The sequence below is a fragment of the Terrapene carolina genome, unplaced genomic scaffold, assembly GCF_002925995.2.
Source record: "Terrapene carolina triunguis isolate 2854851 unplaced genomic scaffold, T_m_triunguis-2.0 Scaffold89, whole genome shotgun sequence".
In the NCBI taxonomy this organism is placed as follows: domain Eukaryota; kingdom Metazoa; phylum Chordata; order Testudines; family Emydidae; genus Terrapene; species Terrapene triunguis.
Genome location: NW_020664440.1, coordinates 27,281,860 through 27,298,569, shown reverse-complemented (window position 1 = coordinate 27,298,569; position 16,710 = coordinate 27,281,860). Strand labels below are relative to the sequence as shown.

General features: G+C 40.0%; 1 protein-coding gene across 1 annotated transcript in view; it reads right to left on the bottom strand.

The window, feature by feature from the left end:
* The window catches only part of FGD3 (FYVE, RhoGEF and PH domain containing 3), a 187,288-nt gene that overhangs the window by 88,923 nt on the left and 81,655 nt on the right, over positions 1 to 16,710 (bottom strand). Inside the window, exon 2 of the mRNA XM_024223450.3 lies at positions 3,599 to 3,769. Within this exon, the coding sequence (XP_024079218.2) occupies positions 3,599 to 3,769 (171 nt within the window). The remainder of the gene's footprint in view (positions 1 to 3,598; positions 3,770 to 16,710) is intronic.

The window sequence follows — 16,710 nt, the reverse complement described above, 5'->3', positions numbered from 1 at the left end:
TAAACTAGAAGCTAAGAAAAACTGACAGTGAAATTAATCCAGAAGTGTGCATTTCTTTGAGCAGTGCTGCCAAATATTCACTCAGCTCTAAATTGTCTAATAGGAAATATACTAAAAGTTCAATACACAAGTGTTTTCCTAAATAACTTTTCAAGAACAGCAGCTGAATTCAAGTTTTTCATGTTAGCCAGAGCAGTTATGTTACAATGGTCCATATGGAACATGTTTGCATAATGCGCTTAATGTTGTAAAATCTCTTTAATTATCAACAGTTCTGAATGAGTGATTTTAGGGCTTTGTTTTCTTTTTTAAATTATATGGTAACAAACGTAGAGTGCCAATTCCTGAGGTCTTTACTCAGGCAAAGCTCTGGATGAGAGTTTCAGACGCTAGATCTGAATGAGCCTAAATGTCCTTTCTTCTTGGAGCAGATCTTTAGCTGCTGTCAGTTGTCACAGCTCCACTGAAGTTGATGACTAAGGATGATTTAATGTGTTTGAGTACAACATGCAGGAGGATTTATAACCATTTAAACTGCACAGCTTGTTTGAGCAATACTAGTTAAACACAAAGTACATCTTGTGAAGGATTTGGTCTTTACTGTACATTTAGAGCAGTAGGATTAAACTCCTGGATTGGCCTAGTGTCCAAGGCCACCTTGAATTCCCTATCAAAAATAAGAGGGTTGCTATTGGTTTTTTTTCTAGAAAACCATAAGTGCACAGGAGGAGTGGGGTGTTGTAATATAAAGGAAATGTTCTTACATGTGAAAGGGTGGCTGTGACGCTGGCAGACCAGGTGCCAGCTCTGGCCAAGGCTGTTGGCATCAGCTCACCACTGACAAATTCATAGCTGGAAGCCAGACCAGCTTGCCTATATATTGATATTGTTCAAGATAGGTGTTAGACTTGTAAGAGTGTGTTTAGATTCTATAAAATGTTTGTAAGTTGCTGCATGCATTAATCCAGGGGTTCTCAAACTGGGGGTCAAAAGGTTATTATCTGGGGGGTCACAAGGCCTCCTCTTACTTTGTGGGAGAGAGAACAGAGGAGCGTGAAACTACATCTTCAGTTCAGCCAATTCTGAACAAACTTGGATTGATTTAGCAATCCGATTTCCACTAATGATATTGGTGGTTGCACATTTAAATCTCCTCAGACTTAGCTGAAGATCTATCACTGTAGGCTTTGTTAAGTAACCTTCAAACAGAACGTTTTATACAGTGAGGAAATGTGGATACACACGTGTGCAAAAGAACGTGCAGACCTTTTCCCAGGGAAACCAAACCAGCAATGGAAATTTGGAATGATCTAGAGGCTTCATTTGGTTCTTACAGAAGAAGAGTAGATCTGAGTCCAGGAGAGGAAGCAGATGCAAGTCACAGATCATTACTCCAAAGAGTAATGACTCCATGGCTGCATGCACACAGATATGTTTGTCAGCTAATGCACACATGTGGCAATAGGGCTAGAAAACCAGATCTCTACAACTTAAGCTAAAGGATAACCAGAATTAGGTGTAGTAATATTTTTAAAGTATTGTAGGAATTATGAAGTTAACAATTGAACCTCTCCTGAGATTCCCACTGGGTGACTATCAGGAGTGGTGGGACTGTCAGGAAATGGAGATTGATTTGCAGAAGGTGGCTACTTGGCAACAGCTACTTTTGAAAATCTTCGCTTACATTCTTATTTTTCCTATTTGAATATATTTCATCTACTTTTGGGGACTAGTGTCAAATTGGTTTGCAACAGGAGTGTAGGGAGTACTAGCAAGAGAAACTATTCAAACTTATGTCTTCCTTTATGTGTGTCCATTTTATCTTAATAACTTTTTATTACTCAGGGTGTTAAACTGAATCTCAGCAAGACAGAAAGAGTTACTCCTTTTAGTCTAAATTCCTTGCTCTATATGAGGGAGAGAGGGAAGGCTTGGATATATCATTTCAGGAATGTTGATATTTGACTAATGGAGATGAGGCTGACCAATGTTAATGCAATTTGGGGCACTTTTAAACATGATCTGAATCAAATGGAGCAAGCTGATGAAGATACAGATAATGGGCCAGATCAGCTATTATAAATAGGTGCAGTTCCACTAATTCCAGAGCAGTTTCACTGATATACACCAGCTGATGATCTAGTTTTAGCTATTCCTATTTATCATAATACCTTATAAGCATTATTAATAATGTTAATGGACTGTTCAATAATGAAATCTGAAAGAGAAAGAACTCTAGATGAAAACTGTGTGTGTATACACACACACTTAGTTTTCATCTAGAGTGTATACACACACACACACACACACACACCATCACCTACAGGGAGGGAAGTATTGACTAGTATACCAATATTACACTTTAAGACTGTCCTTTCAGTTTCAAAAGTGTCAACAGTTTTTCTTTATGGATACCAATTGTTAAAGGCAAGGCAGAAAGTTGCTTTTTCTACAGGCATTCAGGACGATAACATAGGAGTCTCATTTTGTACAGTATATTTAAATATTTTTGACAGTGACCAAAATGGTTGTTTCCTGTTGTCACATAATGATGTTACCTACCTACTTATGCGACTGCTTTTTATGAGCTTTGTTTAAATCAAGACCTTTGGGATATTCTCACCTGCACTTGTCAAAAAACAAAAAGGCCTTTCAAATTACTTTCAGATAAATGAAGCATGTATCTTAGTTGAGAAGACAAACCTCTAGTACGCACAGTATTCTAAGCAATTTCTAAAGAGCTAAGAAAAACAATAATTGGTACTACAAAGAGACTAACACTTCACTGTACAGACTACAACATGTGGAAATAATTTCTCCCCATACAAGGGACTGGGCCTTAGTCTCCTCAAGCAGTTAGCACTTCGATGCATATAGGGAAAAAACAGCCTGGGGATTTTAAATGCTCAAACGCTGCACTTCTGGGGCCCACTCCTCAGCTGGTGTCAATCAGCGTAGCTACACTGGCTTCGACAGAACTACATACATTTACACCAGCTGAGGAGCTGGCTCGTTGTGTCTTGTATCGTCTTGTGTCTGGAAGTAAGGTGGAGGCGCTTGTTTCACTGTGATTATTCTTGAATTGATGGGGTTGCACTGTTATTACATCTAATAATGGTATGCTTGGCTGTACACATTGGTTTGGTTACTGTTTCCTTTTTAAAAAATATATTCGTAATTTTTCAGGCATTTCTTTTTGCTAGGTGTAGTGCAGCTGTTTTCAATACAACACAAAGGAGTTCTAGATTTGAGTGCTAAGCTATTCTTATAATAAAAATGAATAAAGAATTTACACAGTATTTTTAAGTAAATCCTAATCTTTACTGTTACATGTGATATGCACACTGAAAATGTATAAGGTCACATTTTTGAAAAGTTAATTAATCTATGTCATTCGTGAGTCCATTTTTTCCCCCAAAGCTTTTTCAACTGAATTTTTAACACTGGAAAAATGAAAACGAAGTCATGCTAATTGTACTTTCCCTGTATCCAATGAGACAACAGCTCTAATTTTCAAATTAAAACAATCTTTTTTAAAACATTATACCTGCAGCACAATAGAAAATTGTATGAATATTGGAGGAACAAAACCACTTGCCTTGGGGTTTCTGCAGAAGATGTGTTTTGGCCAATGGAGATTTGGTTTTGGGCTTCCTTCCAGTTTGATGGATACATTGTACAGGGCCGATGTGCTGCAACTCGCCACATGCTTCCAATGTCGGATTTGAGTCAATATGACATTTGATTTGAAAAGGAGCACAAGGGCAACCTGGAAAAAGAAATGGGTCAATATTTATTTCCTCTTTTTTTCCCCTTGAAAAGCAGCTTGTCCTGGCTCTGGTAGCTTAGCTTGTATCAGTTATTTGAAGGAAAGAAAAGTCATTAACTTAGAAGTTATCACTTCAGAAACATCCACTTTTTTGACAATCACTTTAAACTGGATGGTTGAAAGAGGTCATGAACCTCGGTATTCATTTCTCCAAACAACTAGTAATTTCTTCACTAAAAAGCTAAATAGATCTAACAGTGAATGATTATGGGAGTATGTATATATAAAATCCTTTTCGATAGGCTTCCTCTAAGTAGAAATACAGTTGCACAGGCACTGCATTCTACTTGGTAAATCAGCATCTAGATTCAAGAATGGATGAATCACAAATGCCTGAGATAGATCAGACAGATGATAAACATGCCTCAATCCTTTGCAAGAATTAGATTAACAATTTAAATGACATAATATTGCTGTTTATTATTTGTTAAATGCCAATAAATTCAAGACATCGTACAAACACGGTCTTCCCCAGAGGGCTGATAGTCTGAAAGACAGATGAGACATGATGCATTGACAAGTCCAGAGAAGGGAATGACTAAGATGTTTTGTTTCTTTTAAAAAAATTATTATTGATTCATTTCCTAAGGGGTTTGGAGAAATAAAACAACCCACCCAATTTAATATATTGGGGGTAGGTTTGTTTGCTTTTTGTTTTGGCTTTCACTGATACGGTCTCAACAGGTACCAAAGAAAGTTGATACTGTATGTGGTTGTGATGTCATCAAAAATGGCCCAACCAGCCAATCAGAATGTGCTTTTGGACAATCAGTGTACATTGTCCCAGTCTAATACTAATTCTGATTAAAACTGCTGCAGATAAACACATTGGGCCAAGTTCAGACCTGATGCATATGCACTGAAGTTAATCGAGTTGCACCTATTCACAATAGGTCTTAATTTGGTCTTTAGTATTACATGGTCATTGTCAACTTAAGTAATACTTTCTGAAATTTTTCAGCCTACTATTGACCCTGATTCAGGAAAGCATCCATCGCTGTTCAGGAAAAGCAATTAAGCATTAAGTTCCACTGGGTGAAATCCTGGCCCCACTGAAGTCAATAGAATTTTTGCCATTGACTTCAAAGGGATCAGAATTTAAACCATGAAACGTGTTTAAGTGCCCTTCCTGAACAAGGGCTGCTTTCCTGAATCAAGCCCATTGTTACAAGTAACATCTCTAACTAGTATAAATGACAGATTAGAGAGGAAAAGAGTCTCTTTTTTCAGTTTGTTTTGGGAATTTAACAGTATTTGTGGGTATTTCTTCTCTATTGTCAGTCTGTGTGGGTGTTAACATGGTAACTGTAGAGTTTTTTCTTTGAATGAAATACTGTAATGTGAATTTAAATGCAAAAAAATTGGCAGGGGACTCTGGAGCAGAGGTAGCCCCTGAAACTATTATTAATTTCATGTTTTAAAATGGACTATTTTAAATTGCCTCTTCCCCTTTAAAATGATAAGATGATCTCAAACACTTGAGAAGGAGGATCTGTCTAAACATTAAAGTAATCTTCAGCCTTTTTTGTGAATTATTCAGGAACGTGAGCTGAACTTCACACATACAACCTACTCAGGGCTAGCTTTACACTGAGATCAGACTCTGAAGTCAGTGGAGTTACACTGGATTTACATGTGTTACCGACCTCAGAACACTAACCTGTGGATCTAGATTGAGTTTGAGTGAGTTAAAGGTATACAGTATTGCAAATGTTTCACGGGACTATTCTCAAAAGGTAGACGGTCACACAGGAGCATTAAGGATGTTTTCAAACTGATGTGGAATATTCCAAAGTTATAACTGTTTGCTGACAAAAATCAATTCAAAGCCATCAAATAAATATGAATTAGCACAAGTCTATCCACTTCTGTCACCCTAATGCATAATCTCTGAATTCTTCAACACTGCTTCCTGGTACTGCTGTGTAAAAGTTCATTAGTGCATCTGCTATCAAATCTACTTTTCAGGGGATTTATTTGAGCTCAGCTACTCAAAATTGCTTTAGGCTTAAACTCAGAATTTTATAAACACGGAATTTTAATCATTTGAAGATACAAAAGGATCTCGCATAACTGGGTGACTGGGCAACAAAATGGCAATGAAATTCATTGTTGATAAATGCAAAGTAATACACATTGGAAAACATAATCCCAACTATATATATAAAATGATAGGGTCTAAATTAGCTCTTACCACTCAAGAAAGAGATCTTGGAGTCATTGTGGATAGCTCTCTGAAAACATCCACTCAATGTGCAGCAGTAGCCAAGAATGTTGGGAATCAGTAGGAAAGGGACAGAAAATAAGACAGAAAATATTGTATTGCCCACATCTTGAATGCCGCATGCACATGTGGTAGCCCCAAAAAAGATATACTGGAATTGGAAAAGGTACAGAAAAGGGCAACAAAAATGATTAGTGGTATGGAACAGCTTCCATATGAGGACAGATTAATAAGACTGGGACTTTTCAGCTTGGAAAAGAGACGACTAAGAAGGGATATGATAGAGGTCTATAAAATTATGACTGGTGTAGAGAAAGCAAATTAAATAAGTAAAGTAAATAAAGTAAATAAGTTATTTACTCCTCCTCATAACACAAGAACTGGGGGTCACCCAATTAAATTAATAGGCAGCAGATTTAAAACAAGCAAAAGGAAGTATTTCTTCACACAACACACCATCAACCTGTGGAACTCTTTGCCAGATGTTGTTGTGAAGGCAAAGACTATAACGGGGTTCAAAAAAGGGTTCATGAAGGATAGGTCCATCAATGGCTATTAGCCAGGATGGACAGGGATGCAAAACCATGCTCTGAAATGTCCCTAGCGTCTGTTTGCCAGAAGCTGGGAATGGGTGACAACGGATGGATCACTTCATGATTACCAGTTTTGTTCATTCCCTCTGAATTTGGCCGAAAGCGTCTAATGATTTGTTCCCTGATATGTCTGCGCACCAAACACTTAGGTAAGTTTTAAACCACTTCCTTTTAAAAGACGCTGCCTAGCTCAAAAGAACAAACAAAAAAAGTCACTGCCTTAGAACAAAATTTGACATCTTGTGCCTCGCACACTATATACATGTTATTGTTGACAATATTACTCACCAACTCTCTGCACTTAACATACAAACACTTATTAACATTGTGTCAAAAGAGCAAGCAGGCACAGAAAAGAATTGATAAGCAATTACAACCAATGTTCATCCCTGAAATCCACAAGAGCTTTAAACAGCAAATGCAGATTCTTGGCCATGTAACAAGAAAAATATGCTTATGTGAAACCACACAAGTGGTGGGGTTCTTTTTTTTAATTTTTAATTTAAGCCATTCCCTATGCATTTGTGAATGTGACCCTAAAAGTTACTTCTCACGTGTAGTATAACTACAACTTTTTTTAATTTATTTTACTTTCTTACTTATTTTTCCAACACTATAAAATGCCTTGATAAAAAGAGTTACTAATTTCTAGATTATTATCTGCTGAATTCTTCTCAAAGTAAGATACTTATGGGCTGCTATGAGTGCTACACTGTGCGTCTAGGGACAGAACTGAGAAAGAGGTGGTGTAAACTGCACCACCCAGGAAGTTGTCCCAGTAAGGGATAGCCCCTCTGAGTCACATCCATGAAGTACAATTCCCTGGCCAAAGCTCCTCCTACTCCAGGCCTTGCCTTATCCCACTGCTCCAGAAGAGGAGCGGACTTCCCCTTACTCCTCTGTGCAGGGGCATCACCCTAATCACAAGCAAGCCCAGAATGGATTGGCCATAACTATTCCTATTAATTGGAAGTCAGTAAAATGTAGAAAGCGAAGTCATTTTGTAGTAACTGCATACAAACTTTTCTAACAACACATTGCCATTTCCAGGGTCTGGTTGTCTCTTGTTATGTGCTTTACACCTAGTCACAGAGTAGCTAGAGGAATATTATGGTGTGAATAAGCTGTGAAATACACAGGCAATGCCAAAAGGAAATCGGAGACGAACGCTTCTCTTTCAGACTCTGAGGTTAATTTGCATGAGCACCGGTTCTATTTGCAAAGACCAGTTCAATTCAAATTTTAAAAAATAATCTGCAAAAAGAGTCAGTGCATTCTACTGTCCAAGCCTTATTACCACATACATGGTTAGTAACACGAGTCAACGGCAAACGCCACATAACTGAAGCTCAGCTTCATTACGTCCAACTTTGCAGTCACTGATTCACTCCTATAGGCCATGCACATGAGTAAAATTACTTACAAGAGTAGTTTCAATGACTTCCCTGGAACTAACATATTCACATGAGTAAAGTTACTCATAAGCATAAAAGTTTGCATGACCAGCCCACAGCGAGCACAGGACACTGCTGTCCATAACTTTTCACATATGAGTTACATAGTACAATTGGTATTTAAGGTTTCCTGTAATATTTATTTAACTTCAACTGAATACAGGATAAACTAGACTCCTAAAGAAACCTAAAACCTGCAACAACTTTTGCAAAAATACCCACTTTAATCTTTGCTGAAGACTTCAGAACTTCATCAGGAAGACTATTTTTCACAGAACAGAGCAATTTCTCAAGGGCGTTGTTCATCCTCTGAATCATACCCATGTCAGACAGTTTCCTCACTGAGCTGGCTAAGCTTAAGATAAAACCAACATTTTTGTAGAAGCTGTTTCAGGTTTGAGATTCTTGAAGCCTATAATGTATTTCTATTAAATTAAGATAAACAGAATATAAAGGGCCAAAAATTACAGGTATTGTAAATCATAGTAGCACCAGCTGAGGCTCTAGACCAGTAACCCAGTGGCAGTTCTGTCACTGATCCATATTAAATTCCCAAGCCCAGTCTCTCATTCAACTGGCTACCAGGGTCTGGGAACACTGTTGGGCTGACATGCTGAGCACCTAAGAGGAGTCTCTCGCACCATAGCACACTACCAGGAATATTAGGGCCAAATGATTTTCCCCAGCTTCTGATTTTGTATGCCCATATTTGCAGACCCCCTTGTTTGTGCCACCACAAAACTGGGGTTTTGCACCTGTTTTGCATGCATAAGCCACCACCTATGCACGCAGATTGGTCAGTTGGGCTCCTAGACCTGCATGTTCAAATGTGGATGTGTAACTTTTTTTTTTTATGAGAACCATCAGTCATGTATGCAAAAGTGGGTGTACAAAAAACCCCCCCAAAAAAACACAAATCAGAAGATGGCTGAAAACGTACTCCTAATAGGCACTGACTGCTCTGAAGGATTTTCATCCAATCCTTTTGACTAGAAGGATGGTGTTTGCGAAGTGTGTCCTGAAAGCTGGGGTGGGGTAAAGTGGATGAAAATGAAGCTAGCCTCTGGATTGGCAGCAGAGATACGGGTTTCAAAGGGGTGGCAAACACCGAACTGGTGGGAAGGGGACATACAGAAAAAGCATACCCATCCAATGAGAGGTGCTGATAAATAGTATACCATTTTAAAAGTTTGCTTTAGCAGATTTAATATCACTGGGAGATTTTTACAAACTAAAATATTCTACACTTAACGGTGTAACAAATACCTGTTAGAGATAGCATCTCCTAGTGGCAACTATTGGTCCCTATCCAAAGGGAAAGTACAGAAGCTTAGGGAAGGAGGTCCTATGGGTGACAGCAGGAAAGGAATCCTACCCCAAATGCTACAGGGCTGGCAAATGGAGCCATTCTAGAGCTGCTATTGATTGACCAATAACCACCCCCTGTTGCTCCATCAGGGATCGGGCTGGTGGATCTGTACACAAAATCTTCCTGCTCGTGAGCATGCTGGGCACCTCTGTAGAGTTGCGTTCCCTGGCATGAAGGTGTGGTCCCCCTCCACAATTCCCCATTGTATCTCTTCAAGGGCTCCCCAAGCAGCATGACCTTAGCAGTAAAGCTGGATTCAGAACCTTCTAAGCACATGATTGGAGAGAAGATGGGAGAGGACATGTGCACCATGAGTAAAGAAAAACAAGGATGCCAAGTGGAGAAAATGGTTCTTAACAAGCTTTTAAGGAGTACTCTCTCCTCTGTGCTCAGTTAGCAGCATCATATGCATAGCCAGAAGAGATCACTTGCAAGATTGGTGTTTTGAGCTTAAAATGACAGTGTCCAAATTTTGTGCTGATTTACACCCTGTGCAACCTCAGCGTAATCAATGGGACTGAACAGCATGTCCATTCGCATGGAATAGGTCACTGTGAATGTCTGCCAGGACAGAGAGAGATCATGATTCTCACTCCTTATATTAGTCTTCTAAAAAATAACATAACACAACACACAGCTGGCTTTTAACATCAAAAGATGGACCTTGTTGTGGCTTCTCTATTCCTGGCCTCATTTTAGTACAACATACAGCATGTGCCCTGTTCCCTAAATACAGGCAATACATCAAAGCATAAGCAGAGGAAAACACTCCCTGTTTCTGATCAGCAGACCAACATATCAACACAGCAAAGTACTTTTATTGTGGTTGCTTGACTCTGCCTTTTGATTTCTATTGTGCACTGAAAGTGGATACACAGTGACGGATACATGTTTTGTGCACTTAGCTAGGGGTGGGCACGAAACACTGAAAACATAAGATAAGATGCTTGGTTGAAACCTATAAACAGATTTGTGGTGCTGACAGATATTAAGACTCTTCATGTGTGGGTTTTTAAAAGTTGTTTGTAAGCAGACAACACTTGCAGCTGCTGAACTGGACATTTTGTAGCTAGTTTGGAGCTAGAGAAATACAATATAGGGCAGCTCTCTGTATGCACATTATTAGGCAGCTTTTCTAGAGAGTTCCACCTCTAACATGTCGAGCTATTTTGAAAAGCTGGTCCCTATTTAGATGCCTGAATGGAAGCTGAGGTCTTGAAAATCTGCCTCCAAATTTTTTGATGATACACGTCCAATAGGTTGTAAGAAGTAACTGACTGCACATTTTCAGCTAAAAGATCCATTTGATGCATTGTGTAACGGTACTGTCCAACAAATATCATATATCCAAGAGCTAGGGATTACTCCTTCAATGAGATATACACAACTTTACTCAGCCCTTGGTTACAACTTCCATGTCACTCAGGCCTGCAGGTCCCCATAGACAGGAAATCATCCAGGAAGAGCAAATTGTGCTAGTGTTACCCTCAAGCACTAGTCCACAGGGTGCCCACAGCTGAACAGTACAGCACCAAGAAGGGCAGAGCTGGGTAAGGGGAAGGACGTAGCCAGGACATTGGAAGATGTGCCAATTCAGTATGTCCACAGGCAAAAAACTCTTGCGAGAGACCCAGTCACAAAGTAAAGGTGCTGTCCCTTGGTAGAACCTCCTCTCCTGAAACTGACTCCTCTTTGGGAGAACAATTCATACCCCCTGTGCCAGCAGGGGTGAAACAGTATCGTGAGAAATGCCTGTGCTCTATACAATTGCACAAAAACCTCCGTGCGTAGCTAAAAGCATTCAGTAGGCAGAAAATCCTAGTGTCACAAGGGTTAAGGACCAAGCACAATGTACTCTGATGAAATTAATCCTGATGCCTTTCATTTACTTGCAAATTTTATAACTGCATATCATCATCCTGCCCGTTACCGAACCTTCTACAAAATACCCCTATACTAGCTTCACATGTTTCATGGACTTGTGATTCCCTGAATCTCCCATTCTCTTCTGTTCTCTCCCATTCCATGTGCTCCTCACTCACCAGAATTTTTTTGTGTCTCCCCTTTCTTGTCCAGCCAGAGTGAGCAATAGATCTCCAGGGCCATCTGGAACCTCCTTCTCACTCTACTTCTGGTGCCTAATTGACTCCAGGAGTGTTTTAAAACTCCATTTAAAAACACCTCTTCTTTCTGACCTATGATCCCTAAACATCTCTAATAAAACAATCAAGTCCTACTTTCTATGTTTCCCTGTGCTCAAATCATTCCCCCTAAAACTTGACCACAGCACTGCTCTTACCTTGCTTTAACGTAGCTGCAGATGGTGCTGGTATGCAACAGACTTTGAATCTACCCACATGTCAAGCAGCATGTGAGTGCCTTTTTACTAAGCTGAATTACATTAGTAACAGATATTTAAAACTGCATCCTCTCTTTTGGCATTGCAGCAATTACAGAAGACAATTTCAGTAACAATAGCATTCTCTTTAGAAAGTAAGCTAGAATCCAGCATTGATTGCATTTGCAGTTTTATATCAAAAGTATTACTTACTTGTGCTTTGGCTGACAGACCCACATTTTTCTTATTTCTTCTAACAATAAGATATCCAAAAATAAAAAGCACAAGTTCCGGCTTCAGACTCTCAGAGCATTGGTCCTAAAATGACAGTGCATTTACATTTCTGGCTTATTACGTGTAAAGCCTCACATTCACAGGAACTGAATTTTTTTTAAAAAACAATGTGGTTGTTTGAGCAGCAGATGATAAAACCTAACAAACTTGATCTCTGAAGAATGTTGCTAGATAGCCATTAGTGGATGTTGCTTCAAGTTAGCAAAAAAGGTTGTCTGGTTTTACAAAGATCAAGTTTAATGGTCCTTTGAGATGTGCTAAATAGGAAGGAGAGGTTTCTGTAAGGCAATTATTGCAAGTTTCAAAAGTAGCAAGAGGATGATAAAAACAGATCTCTACGTCTGTAAAAACCAAAAAAGCAGATTTCTCTTTAGATACAATTCCATACTGCAGAACAAATGCTTTCCCATAATGATAGTGCATGGCTGAAAAATGACCACCAGCAGCAGAGGCACAAAACTGACAATCTCAATTTTGGCCACCTTGAAACTTCATGGGGATACCACTTCACAACAGGAGTGGCACCGGGTCATGGCCCATGTGCTAATGTGCCTATCACATGATTCCCAGCTGTGTGTGGAGATCCCTTTTGATCTCAGCAGAAGGAAACGGAGTGAGGAGACTGTACAGGGAGCTCCTGAAAGCTAGAATAAGGGCACACATAAATGCTGCTGTGATACTGTCTCTCACAAGGGGCTATTTGGTAAATTAAGTCATTGTGTGGTACAGCTTGTCAGAAAAATTTCCAGCAAGACAAAATTTCTACAAAAAAACAGGAAGTGATTTTTCACAGAGAGTTTTCCTCATTTACAGGGCAGGTCTAGTCAATCATCAATCAGGAACTGGTAAAAGCATAAAACTTAGGAACTGGTAAAAGCGTAAAACTAAACGGACAATTTTCAGCACAAGATCTGAATAGTGGGGGTCGCCAACATCCCATAAGAGAACCATTATTTTCAATAGTGTGGGGGTTCCACAGAGCTCTGTCCCTCTTCTCCCTCTATACTTTATCCCTACTAACCCTCATCAGCAACCACACATTCAGCTACCCTCTCTATGCTGCTGACTCTCAGACATCTCTCTCTGCTCCAGACCAGTCTCCTCCTGTCCAAACTAAAATCTCGTCCTGTCTCTTTAACATCTCCTTGTGGATGTCTAGCCATCAGCTCAACTATGCATGCTCAAAACAGAGCTCCTTCTATTCCACCCCCACCCTGCCACATCCTTCCCGCTATCTCCTTTCTCAATCACCATGGTCAGGACCACCATCCATCATGTCACTCAGGCATCATCTTCAACTTGGACCATCCTAGGTCCTTACATCCAGAATACATCTAAATCCCATATATTCCTTCTGCATAACATCTCTAACATGCAGCCTTTCATATCCAGCCACTCAGCTAAAATTCTCATCCAGGCCTCATCATCTCGTGTCTGGATTACCGCAACAACCTTTTCTCTGACTTTGTGTGACACTCAAAACCCCTCAATGCCAGCTAGCAAAGAGTTCACTGTTCTGGAACAGCAACTCCTATCAGGCCTGACAAACTCACTGCACCTAACAAACCACTTTCATGGTATTTATCCACAAACTTTGCCATGTAAAGTATCAAATGAAAGCCAGTAACAAACTGGTCATAGGCATTGCAAAATGTTTGTACGAATGGCATGAAAGGAGTTATGCGTACCTACTAAAAATATATTTGAAACTATGTAACCAGGCAGAGTTAACAAACAGGCTTTCTGCCAGACAAGGCATATCTAATTGGAAAGCATCCCCTGCAGTGTTGAGCCCTTATCACTGGACACTCACAGAAATAACTAGGCTTGCTGTCCCCAAAGGGCACAATATACACATTCGCTTGTTTGATTCAACTGGGGAAAACAACACAGCACTGAGATGTATTTATAACGTAAATGAGAATAAGTTTATTAACGAACAACAGAGATTCAAAGATTCAAATGAATAGCAAGTAAGAATATTGGAAACAGAATGTTTACATATGAAACAAAAGTATAACACTTCTTAGAGTCTAAAAACTTAACTTTAACAGGCTAACCGTTGTCTAAAATTTACAATGGCTCTGTTCTGTGCTCTCCTTGTTCTTGGATCCACAGTTCTAAAACACCATGACCACTACCTAGATTCAGAAAATTAGTGCAATCAAATATTGATTGCTCAATGTTTCAGGTATGGATTCAGCCCACATGCCACTTTTGCGGCGGTGGTGGTGGCTGGCTGCAGCAGCATGGTTGAGAGGAAGATAAATGAGTTAGCGGCAGCAACGAACTTAACATTAGCAGCACACATGATATAAAGCTCCTTTGGGACATTTGGTAGACTTGTATATCTTACCATAGAGTGGAGGTAATTAATTACTTTTTGTCAAGATCCAAATTTCTTGGTCAAGGTATAGTCAAGGTCCAGAACCCAGAGAAAATAATAAAAAATAATAATGATGATGATAATGAATAAATAAAAAGATTTCACTGTCTGTTCAAAAGCATCTGGTGGTCTGAATTTGGTCCGTGGTCCACCTATTGACTACGCCTGCCCGAGATCTTGAGGAACACACAGAGCCTTGGGCTGCACAGATGGTGCAATGTGATCTTCAAAATTTCCCGTCTGCCAACAGAGTCCCTACTGCAGCTCAGGAGGGACCTGTGGCCTGTGCTATCATAAGTAACTGTACCCTATGTAAGCTGCTCTCCTTCCAGTGTTTATTCTGAGTGAGTGTTTAGTACAGCAGGCACACTTGTGTCTGATGTGTAAACTCACCTTCTGACAGGGACTAGAGAAGTAACTCACCTATATAAAATGAAAAAGTACCTGCTGCCACAAGGTGATTGTGTGGGATAGCGTAGCCTGTGAAGGACAGGGAGGATGAGGCATCTTCACTCAAGTCACTGTCCATGGTGCCCCTCAAGCTATACACAAGGCCCTTACTGTATACTGCTACGCCTGTTATGGTGTACGCTGCCCTTTTGTGTTCTTTGCTCATTATTGCAACTGTTAGTTATCAAGTCAGAGGCTACAGAGAGAGGAAGAGTAACTTCGGTCTTCAGCTGACAGCACATTTACTAGTTATAGTGCAAATTACTACACCAGGTTTGTCTGGCTGTCGAACATATCTGTTTTATTACCCTCTGGCACTTGCAACATGGACTTGGGCAGCTGGGCACAGGGCACTCCTGTGAAGGCTTTTGGGGCTCCAACCACAAAATCCAGAGCTCCTCAGGCCTTGTTTACATGGAGATTATACTCAGCTGACCTAACCAGTTTCCCCCATTCCTCAACAACAGCCAGTGCATCCACAGCTGCTTCTTCCCCATCACCTCTTTCTCTTTCATGCTTCTTCACCATGATAAAGAAAGCACCTGTGTAGAGACTTAAATTCTCTCTCTCCCCCTTGCCTATCAATCCTCAATGATCCCATAGCCACTAAAAAAACAAATAGCACATCTCCCAAGTTGACTTGAAAACCAAGGGACCTCAAACACACACTCAATGTTTCTAGTGATAAATTTTGTGGAAGTCTCACAGCAAGAAGTTGGAAGTTTTCATGCAGCCCCTGTTCTTTGTTTCCTTTTTTTCCCCCCTTGAAGTGTCATCCTGCACTACTATTGTGCTGTATAAATAGCAAATAATGCTAATAGTACACCTCTCAGGACTGGTATTTCAGCCATGTCTATCAGAGGAGGGGGAAAAGACTTACTTTATTGGACTCTGGAGCCTTAGGTTTACATCTATATTAAACAGAAACAAGTCATGCTATATATCATCTTCTGTAAGGGGTTATAAATTATTAATAGAAAACCCACAGAGCAGTTGTAACTCATGAAAAGTGTATAGCATTCTTACTGCTTTAATCATTTTTGTGAAACAGTTGAGATACATATTAGTGGAGTGGTGCTACCTTTTCTTTGTATGCAACTTTATCATCGGAATAGCTTTCCCCTTTTAAAAAATACATGTTATGATAAAGTGATAAAGTTTAAAATGATAAAGTTGTGTTTGCTACCTTCCATGGTGTGGAGTAGTGGCATGTGTTCATAAAACAGAAAAGCTGGATCTCCACTGAAGATGTAGCTGCATCTGGAGAGCCAGATTCTCCAGCCCATTTTGTGCCACCTAGGCAGCACAAAGTGGATGGATACCAGCTGGAGCTGGTTAGTGGAAAATGCCTCTTGTGTAAGGGAAATCACCATTGGTGTAAGGCTAGCAGTGTTGGCTCTTATCCCAGTCTCCCTACTCCCCTTTTCCTCCCACCTCTGGTATAGTTATTCTGTTGGGGGGGGGGGTGTCAGAGCAGAATTATACTTTGCCTGCCCTCCACTGCCAAGGGTCCCTTAGGGCACAGGCTCCAGCTGCTCTAACATCTTCTGGGTCACAGGGTCAGGTAGCTGCAACCCCACACCTCCACTGCAACCCTGGAGAGCCTGGTTGCAGAGGAGAAGTGAACTCAGAGCCTGTATTTTATGTAGTATTTAAAGATGTTATTTAACAGGCAGTGGCTAATATATTGGTGTAATAAAACTAAATTAACATTTTGAGCTTTTAAAACATCCTGCTAATTGGGCAAGCCTCATAAGATACAACACTGCATTT